This window comes from Alosa alosa, chromosome 4 (genome assembly GCF_017589495.1).
Source record: "Alosa alosa isolate M-15738 ecotype Scorff River chromosome 4, AALO_Geno_1.1, whole genome shotgun sequence".
NCBI lineage: Eukaryota > Metazoa > Chordata > Actinopteri > Clupeiformes > Clupeidae > Alosa > Alosa alosa.
In genome coordinates this window covers 6,398,833-6,409,532 of record NC_063192.1, presented here as the reverse complement: position 1 = coordinate 6,409,532, position 10,700 = coordinate 6,398,833, and the positions used below count along the sequence as shown (strand labels likewise).

The 10,700-nt window shown below is 38.6% G+C and overlaps 1 protein-coding gene across 1 annotated transcript; it reads left to right on the top strand.

The window, feature by feature from the left end:
• The first annotated feature begins 4,013 nt into the window (after positions 1 to 4,013).
• Positions 4,014 to 9,614, top strand: edn3b (endothelin 3b). The gene is made up of 3 exons (XM_048241888.1): positions 4,014 to 4,212; positions 8,229 to 8,381; positions 8,665 to 9,614. The coding sequence occupies exons 1-3, from the start codon at positions 4,034 to 4,036 to the stop codon at positions 8,711 to 8,713; spliced, it is 381 nt and encodes a 126-aa protein (XP_048097845.1). The 5' UTR covers positions 4,014 to 4,033; the 3' UTR covers positions 8,714 to 9,614.
• Positions 9,615 to 10,700: the final 1,086 nt, after the last annotated feature.

Genomic DNA, 10,700 nt, shown 5'->3' with positions numbered 1-10,700 from the left:
TCCCTCCACTCGGCAGGCCATATTGCAACGCTTTTGGGCACTTATCGTGCATCTATTTCAGCAGAAATGCGTGTGCGTGGGCTTCACGACACCAATCTTGCTCCAGCGGCAAGATCACAACAGATGACATGATTGGCTCAATGTATTTTACAACACACCACATGATTGGCTCAATGTATTCACATGTCGACGTTTTGCCGTGGAAGGGTTGTGATATGTGTAGACAACTGCCATATTGGCGTTACAAACTAACCCCATGCATTACTATGGAGGATTTTTTGAGTGCTATATCTCCTCATTAGAAAGTCTCTGGTAAAACTGGTTGTTCTGGTACCCCCACCCCCAAAAAAAAAAAAAAAAGTAACTAAGTAACTTTTACTAAAAGTACATTTTAAATGAACTACTTTTTACTTTTACTTGAGTACAGTTTCAGATCGGTATTTTAACTTGTACTTGAGTAATATTTAATCAAAGTATTGGTACTTTTACTTGAGTACAATATTTTCATACTTTTTCCACCTCTGCATGCTTCTAAAGGATGATGATTGAGTAGGCTATAGGTCCAAGGTTGAAGCTTGATATAGCTGCTAAGCAACCTTGGACCTTTACACAGGAGACACTGGCCATAGAGTCATTATGGGCAGTGCCTTCAAAGTGGATTCCTTCCTGTCATTGACATTGGAGGAGTTGTTTTCATTTCACATTCAATCTTAAAAAATGGTGGTAAAATGTTTTAGATTCAAATGTGTACATTTGCTTATTATAGTTCCCCCTACAGGTGAAAATGTGTAACTTCACTTGCATGTACCAGAACCAATGAAGAAGAGGAGGAAGAAGAAGATGAAGAAGAGGAGGAAGAAGAAGATGAAGAAGAGGAGGAAGAAGAAGAAGAGTAAAGACACTTCCTTGCTTGGACCCCTAAATATGACAATATTATTTACAGAAGAGTACTTTGATACAGGTTTGTTTTATGGACACTCAAAGTGTGAGCCTCATTTAGGAATAGATCATAAAATCCAGCTTACTGAAGGTGTTTGGTCAATACTTCCAGTCAACAGCAGGTTTATGACTCAAGAAATCCTCCGCTGTGAAAGGCTCATTCAAACAGCTTTCCACTGATCTCCCCCTCTCCACAAAAATGAGTGGAGTGCAAGAGTGGTGTATGGTCCTAATTTATGAGGAATTCCTCTGTCTCCCCGGAGCAGCGGAGGAGAGCGAGAGTTGCCAATGCCATGGGAAGTCATCCTTTGAAATCACACGCTTTGGGGCCTCATGACGCATAGCCAAGTACAGTTATGCCTCACCCAACACCACCTTTACCAAGCTGGCACCTTGTGAAAGCTGAATGAAGAGGAGACAGAGGGGCCATAAATAGATTGAGAATATATTGAAATGCCTATACATTAGCCTGGAAGCCAGCCCTTTACTCTTTACTTGCCCACAAAATTTGAGGGAAGAGTTTGAGTCTGGCTACGCCAGGCTACCAAAGCATTTGATTCCAGGTATAGACCCAGTGGGCACAGGAAATCGACCCTTGTGGCATCCACAATGTTCTTTCACAGAGAGAAAGAAAAGTCGCTCATGAGTGACGTATGTCCCCACTGAATGTATTTTTTTGAAAAGATACATACAGTCCGGCAGCCATGGAGTCAGACCTGATTTTGTCGGTTAACGTTTTTTTTTTTTTTGCAGAATCTTGTAGACTAGGGTTATCTCTTTACGATTTAGGAGGGTGCCCAGTGATATCCCTTGGGCAATTTTGTATATTAACCTTTTCCTGTTCAATGTATTCACAACACACCACATCATTGGCACAATGTATTCACATGTTGACATTTTTGCCGTGGAAGGGGTGGGATATGTGTAGACAACTGCCATATTGGCATTACAAACTAACCCCATGCATTTCTATGGTGGATTTTTTGAGTGCTGTGACTCTTCATTAGAAAGTCTCTGGTAAACCTCCATCCACACCATAGACGTGCTAGTGAGAGATGCTAGCAAGTAGCACCCATGGATTAGTTTCCTCTCCCACTCTGAGAATGAAATCTGCACTTCAGAAGCACCTACATACACCAAACTTTCCAGTCTTATACCTAACTATATTTAGAAGGCTTCTACAGAGGGGTTTGTTGATATATTATTCCTAGCCTTTTTATATGACATTTTATTTCTAAAAACATGGACAAAATGTATTTTTTAAGGCTATTGGCAGTACTTTCTGATTTACGGAAGAAATAAAAGAGGTATCTAAAATTCCCTGTGTAAAGACTTTTCATCTAGTATGTCAACACAATGAAAAAGTAATTTTGAACCTGGCTTCATCCAATGTTCCGATTTAGTCTTTTTTAGTTTATGCAAATCAGCACATATTTAATTGGATTATGCTTAATTTGCATATTTAAACTTTATATTACAGATAACTTGAAATACATTTTTCCATATTAATGTAAGTAATCAACTGGGAAAGTTTCAAAGCGATATCTGTTAATTTTTTTACCCTATTTACCTGTGGTGCCTCGCCTTATATTCAACACATTGGACAAGAAAGGCTTAATATCGAGAATTGCCCAAGGGATATCACCGGGCACCCTCTCTAATCTTATTGAGTTACCCCTTGAAAACAAGAAACAGCAAAAAAAAAAAACTTTAACCGACAAAACCAGGTTCACCTAAATTATGGCATTTGGCATAATGAGCAGCAATGTATGTCTCCAAATTGTCATTTTGAATTCAGATAAATCTAAAGTCAACATTTTGCTTAAAATTAGGGGTGTATATCTAATAACTTCGTACTGTATGTAGGTTGTGAGGTTCTTTAACAGATACACATTACATGTAGGCTATTGTCTCACTGTATGAAAACAAATAGCCTATACACAACATAAACATTCTTCACTATTAAATTTGTTGAGGCAGTTTCTGACCAGCAAGGACTTTAAGTATTGGAAAAGATCAACTACTTGGCTGTTTGCCACTGTCTTTAAGTTATCCAACTAACTCCAGCATCTGCACAGCATCTGTAGCAAGTCTGAAGATTGGAACAGAGAGTTTACTCTTAAATCTCATGCTGGTCCTTTCAGAGAGGAGACTAGAAAACTACATGTTTCATTTAACACCGTGTTAGGCTTTTTTACTATGTGAATATGGATTACAGTGATCAAGGGATGCATGGAGTGTTTTGAAAACAATGTGTGCAAGAACCTCCTTCAGGGCGTGAATGTTAGGGATGGATATAGGGTAGCCATGGACACTACTATGCTAAGTGTGTGCGCCATGCACGCTGAGATCTACGGGAAGTAGGCTACATTACTGAGCCTCATAAAACTCCATACTTAGTCTCTCTGCAAAGACAGAGATGACAACTTCACTGCTGGAGCTCCAAGTCAAGCGTCAGTCATTAGGCTTGAAATAAAGGCGCTAAATAGCAATACGAATGAAATGTTTTTTCACTGGATTTTATGTCGGACAACTCAGACCATGTCAGCGAAATGGAGATCAATCCTTACGATATTGGAGATATTTTATTGAAAAAAAGAATAGCATACTTGTAACTTCTAAAATTCATATTGTTAATAAGAATAGGCAACATTATTTACCGAGAACAATCGTTTCTTTGGATTTTCTGTGATGGCCGGGATATGCAATGATCTTGGGATTTTGCTTTTCGCGTGTCTTCTTGTAATGATGGGTAAGCTTGACTCCTACTGTGGGTCTTTGGGGGAAGTTTGGCGGTGGGCTGATTTTTCTATCAGTTATAGTTAGATTCGGTTGGCCGTTTTTGAATGGCTTTTAGGCTAGCTTACTATGTGCATGCATTTGTGCGATTACCGCTGTCTGTATTTGGACATTTTCAAGGACAATTGTGAAACAGTATTGTCAGACCTTTCTGGTTGAACGTCTCAGCATTTGTTTTAATCATTTAATTTTAACCCATTGTTTGAGCGTTTCAGTATTGAGTGTTTTGTCTTATTTTCCTCATGCATTATGCCTATAATTAGAGGCATCAAGAGCAGGGAGAAATCTCGGAGAGATGCAGTTGATCCCGAAGGTAGACTCTCCCCCACTCCAAGAACACCCTGGAGGATCAGCTCACCTGGACCAGAGAGGCTCGTCCCATGCAAGAATCAAGCGGTGTACGTGTTACTCCTACAAGGACAAGGAGTGCGTCTACTACTGCCATCTGGATATCATTTGGATAAATACGCCAGAGTAAGAATATCTAATGTGAAGGAAAAAATGTAATTGTTGCTCTCTGTACCAGTGTGATTTCCGGGAGAATTCCAGAGGTGTTTTCTCGGATTTAACCTAGCCTACTGAGGCGTGTTGCGAATGACCCCCGTGAGTGTGGCATTATGTGGCATCCCACCGCGTTTTATAGTAGCCAACGACAGGTGTGGTCCATCTGCAAATATAACACTGCAAACATAAAAGTGTTTGAAGTTGGATACTTTTTAGGGGATGTTGTGGTTGTTGTGTTGTTGCTTCAAAAGGTATTGACAGTCTCATTGTTACGTTTCACAGTCGCTTCGTTGTCGAGAGTGAGTTTCAGGTCTGTTGAGTTGTATGTGGATAGAGAGACAATTCGAGAAGAATTTACTTTATATTCAACCGGCTCATCTTATGGAATAACCCTTGTACTTTTCTGTTTGAAGAGATGTCTCTCTCATCTCTGCCTCACCTTTTGAGAGTTGATTTTGTTAATGGTTGTAAAACTTGGTGATGTCATTTTGCCAACTCTTGTTAAATAAACTAAATTGGCCTAATTCCCTCTCGGAGTTAGACAGTATCTTTCTTCAAATGCATTAAGATGTCTCCATACTAGTGACATTTCTCATATCTTATTTACCTTAGAGGACTGCCACTTCCAACTCTCTATTTACACATATAAATGTTATGATATGGTTTGTTTGTTTTTTTCTAAATTATAAAGTTATTGATATGTTGACAAGGGTAGTCAAGTCCACGTCAAGTAGTAGTCAGGTGCAGTTGAAAATACTTCACTATGGTGAACATTGCCATGTTTGTGGTGAAAAAAAGCACATTTCATAACAAGACCAGTGGGGGATAGGAATCTGTGACAGTTGAAAGGCAAAATATTCTGCGAAAAGATTTATGACATCTGATTAATTCCCCCAGAGCTTGGCAAATTCAATATACTATGTAACAAATACTTAATAATTTCAATGACTTTTGGCTTTAACCAGAAGCACTTGTCATTATACTCACAATCCAGAAATTGTCCATGGTTTTTAAAGTTCCCTCAATGTCAAGAGGTGGGTTTGGAAACATAAGCATACTTTTTTGTTTAAAGGCTCTGTTGTTAATTTGTGTGTATTTGGAATTATGTGTGCAGCCCTGGGCAGTAAAAAGAGTCTCAATGTAATTTGACATGGTTTGAAATGATTTTGTCTTTCATAACTGTCTTTCATAACATGTTTTTCTTTTTTTTTACTTTCATAACGCCTATTAGCAACAGATGTATCAATTACACAGTTTATGTCTGAATGATTAGTGAGGGATGTTTACATTTGTAGTTTCTGAGGAAATAACCTCTGTCCATGGTCCTGATGTGCTGAATTAAGACATTCCACATTTTGTAATTGTTCAATTAACTAAGGGGTTCTTAATCTCATCATTTAGATGTCCTCTTTATTTAATTCTTGTGTCTTTGTAGAGTTACTTTCAGATATACACAGCTGTGGACACAATTCTACGAAGAGAGGTATATATTTAGTCAATAAAGGGGAATTTATTATGAAGTATGCTACTATCTTCTCATGGACGGTTTGTCCGTTAACAGACTCTTGATTATGGGTTTGTGTGTTTGTTGTGTGTGACGCTTGATGTGTGTGTGGCGTTTGTGTCAGGACTCTGTGGTCACGACAGACTGGTTTACATGACATCCCTCAGCTGAATGGAAAATGGATGCCGCAAACATAAATTCCATTTGTATGAGCTTAAAGCTGTTTGGATAGAGTGGACACGGATCAGAAAGAACTTTTTCATTAGAATCTGAAGCTCTGTAAGTCCTAACAGATGAGACAGACAGACAGACAGAGAAAGAGAAAGCATTAAAGAGGAAGAGAGAAAGGGGAGAGAGAAAAAGAACAACAGAAAAATAAAGAGAAAGAAAAAGAGAAGAGAGAACAATGTGGAAAGAGAGAGAGAGTGATAGATATAGCCAAAATAAAGGGAAACACAGGGGAGGAGGCAAGAGAGAAAGAGAATTGTGGAAATGTGGAAAGAGAGAGGGAGATGGAGAAAAAGAAAGGGATAGTATGTGATGAGTAAGTGAAAGAGTGCAGAGTAGTCATTGAGCCCAGACGGTCATGCTGCAGTTTGTTTTTTGCAAGTAGGCTTTGATGAGTTCAGAGCCGGTGCATTTCATCCTCTGCATGTGTTGGAGGACCCTGCCGCCATTGCTGGGTTAAATATTCCACGCACCGGGGTTAGCCATAATGATGGGTGTGTATTTCTCTACATATGACAGGTATCTTCCAATAACATCTGGAATCCTTGACTGCATCACTTTGAAAATCTGTGTTGGAAAGTTTTGTTTTTACACTTAATACTACCACAACCACTAAGGCTTTTTAGACTGTGGTGAACACCCCAGCAAGCTAAGATGATTTTTTAGAAACATTTGTACCACCATATCAAGTATTAAAATCAAATGATGTCTTAGTACCCTATCTAAGCAGCATCCCGAGAGCTCTACTTATCAATGTCCAGATGTGCGTGGTCCAACATGTGGTTTTACCCTCATAATATCACTGGGCTTCTCCGATCTGGCTGCGTTCACCATTTTCTTGAAGCCTTTGTTGTACAGACTCGTATACACTCCCAAGGCATCCTGGCAAGGTGCAATGAAAACATTCCTTCCCTACCTTTTATATCCATGCCAAGGCCCCACTTGTCTTGTCTCTGGAGGTGCCCAGCACATTTTATCTCCCGGGGTCTGCACATTCGCTGCCCAGTCAGGTCTCACTTCAACCCACTTTAGTTTCTTTTACTGTTATTATTGTCCAAGAAAAAAGAAAAAAATGAGCAAGGTTTCAAGAAAGGAAGTGGACCACATTTTTTTCTGTCTCATTCAGTGTGCCCACCATGCACTGCAAAAAAGACAGAAAGAAAACAGCTAAAGTATAGAGAGAGAACATATTGCATCTGCAAAGCATCTAAAGGCTAAATGCACAGGCAGTTTGTGCACGCTCACTGGGAAGGACAATAGATCAAGATGTGTGTAAGTGTTGGTGGGACCGGGTGAACAGGCCTCCAGATCATTAATATACCCCTGCTCTACTCTGTGCCAGAAAACAAGCAACAGCTCTAGCTGACCGCGATAAATATTACCAACATGTGGTCAATATAACCACACACGCGTTGCTCCGTCCGTCCACACATGTTTATTATTTCAGTTTTGGTTTATTTATTATTATTTATTATTTATTGAAGTAGAATATTGGGCTATAATGAAACAGATTACTGTCAAAGATGTCAAGTTAAATATAAGAGGCCAGTCAATGTTGAGCGTAAGCAACTCTAAATACGTGAGGTGTCGTCTGTCATGAAGTTCCCTATTCAAGGCTTGTGTGAATATTGTCTGACCATGGACTAAAACTATTGTTTGCAGACACAATGTGGTCTTTGGACAATATTGTGCATTTTTTAATTTTCAAAGCAAATCAAAACGTATTCAAATAAATAGGTGGTGACAATTAACCTCTCCCAAGCTTTGAAAGGGGATTTTATGTTTATGTCAGAAGACAAAATGTTTTGTATTCCGCAGAAACAGAAATATGCCCTTACTGTACATGGTTCTAATTTAAACTGATTTCTTCAAACCATCTGGCTGTTTGATGAGGGGAAATATAGACTCCTCTGAAGGTTTTATGGCAAAAGTGCATGGCAAGGGCGGCAAATATTAGCAACATTCATGCCAGACAGTTTTGATGGAGATGGTCTTGGTTTTAATATTGGCTTAAATAGTAGAAGACATTGTTTCATTGTGTAACCTGGATAAGTACATGTATGTACTTTGACTTTTTATTGAATTACTTTTTCATGCAGTATGTGAGATGTAATTTAATTCTCAAAAAGGAAGTAATGCACACTAGCATGTGTTACTGTAGGTGTATAGATATACTAAGTCTAGTGCATTGTCATTTGCTTTGCATGACATTAACTGATGCTGTATGCTTATGTTTGGTGTTTGATCTTGACAGGCGCACAGTGCCCTATGGTATGTCCAACTACCGGGGATCCCAGCGAATTAAACGCTCCAGTAGATGTTTGGGTTCTTGCATGAGAAGGGAGGAATTGCAGCGGTGTGTGTGCGCAGACCAATGGGATCAGCAGTGTGCAGGCTTCTGTCTAAGGTACTATGATTTCTTGCTGAATTCCTCTATAATAAGCTCTTTTTGAATCTTCCATGGCATATACCAATAATGATGACATGCAAATGAACATATCAGTCCATATGATTCATTTATAAGTGGTGATAGCCTTCATACTGTAGGAAAAAACACTTTTTTTATAGGAAGTCTTCAGTACATATTGTATCTCAAAGGTAGATGAATGTTGTAGCTATAGTTGCAATGACAAAATGTGGTTTAGAAAAATAAATGATAAGAGAAACCATTTGCCCTTCTTATTTTGTAGGTCCCAGACATCTACAGGCCGGACACCAAGAGAACAGGGCCCAGGATAGACCTCTGTAAGCCTGGGCAATCCTATATCGGATACCATGAAAGACTGCATTCCAATCCCCTGCCATAAACTGATGTGTAGTTATGACATAGGCTTAATACAGAGACATGAAGGAACATTTTCTGGGAAATCCAGCTGCGTTAGTTGAAATTGTGGACACCCTGCTAGGGATTTATGAGTTTCAGAGGACAAACTACCCATAGCACATGGAAGCATGGAAAGGCATGAAAAGCAATCCAAGTCATCCCAGACGAAGTCATCCAAGGCAAATGATCAAAGTATAAGACCCACTACAGACCGAATCGCTTGCTTTCATGGAAATGAGAAAATCATCCAATTTAAGTAAAAGACTGGCTAATGCCAACATGTTTATTACAACCATCCTCTCAACATGTGCACTCTACAAGGCACAAGACACATCATCGCTAAGACTTCAATAAAAGATCTGAATATGAGCAACTGAAATTCTCCAAGATGACCGAGAGATTGCCTTACACATAAGACAAATGCCAATCATTCTTCATTTGTGGCTATTTGTGTCCGTGACACGCTTGCTCAACTACAAGAGAGATGTCTCATAACCTTTATTAATATAACACATAGTATATGTAAATATGCCGTATATACATAAAGATGACAGACTTTGTGTTTTCATATGATGAAAGTAGCCTGTGTGCGCTTTCATGATGTAACAGATCTTTTTTTCAACAAATTCAATGACTGTCAGCAGTGACTGACTTTCAGCTCAACTGAAAACAGCTCCTAATGGCCACTACACTCTCTTCCTGGACTGTGCAGCAATCCTTATTAAAGGTGATCTAAGCAATCTTACTTTTTCTAAGCTAAAACATTTTTTGTCACATACAGCAAACATCTGCTGTCTGACACTGTTTAAAAAATGCAGTGTCTGTGGACAGCTCAGGCTCCAAAATCGGCAACAAAAACAGCCTGGTTCAGCCTGGACCATGAAACATAACAAACTGTTCCAGCCAATCACTGACGAGATGGGGAGTTCAGGAGATTTTCAGTTGCACGGGAGGGAGGGGCAAGTAAGCTCTCTGTTTTGTTTAAACTAGGGCTGTCAATCGATTAAAAAAATTAATCTAATTAATTACATACTCTGTGATTAATTAATCTAAATTAATCGCATATATAATTTTTGCTGTGAAGGTATTTTAAATATTTAAATTCAAATGAATCATGGAATAATCAGCATTAGTGACATTAAAGTTCAAAAACTCTTGTATTATTATTTTCACTGTTCAAATAATTGCCATAATAATCTATGATATGACCTAATATGCTGAGGAAATAAATTCAAATGTGCTTCGGGAAGACACATACAAGACATTTTTCACATACAAGGCATTTCAGGCCACAGATATAACCTAGGGGACACAATGAAAATTAATTAACACTCCCCTCAATATCAACACTTATTTCTTTGCATTGATGTGCGACTATAGAGTTGATGAACTCCGGTGATATGCAAATTCCTTGCTGCAGACATTGCAGAGGACTTTATTTTCAACACTTTATTTTTTATCAACACCATCAGGCCATTTTTTAAAAGTAAATGTTCCAATCAATGATCCAGGCAGCACGTTTTCTTCTCTCTTCTTCATTTTACAGTCTAATTTTTACTGACTAGAAAGGCTCGGGGTCAAAAGTCATACGGAATCGATTAATCTGCACTAATTTTTTTAATCAGTTATTTTTTCTCAAATTAATTAATCGAAATTAATCAGTTATTTTGACAGCCCTAGTTTAAACGTCAACAGAAGTGATGTTGTTACCCAACATCGCTTAGATCACCTTTAATAATACTGTGACTTTCATATACACAGGCATTGAGTAACCTGAGAAGATACTAAGTACTAGTACCTGAGAGATACTAGATACTAAGTGTGTATCAGCAAATCATCTACTAACCTGATGCATGTCAATTAATCCATGAATATTCATGATGTGCTCTGTCTCTGAGTAGA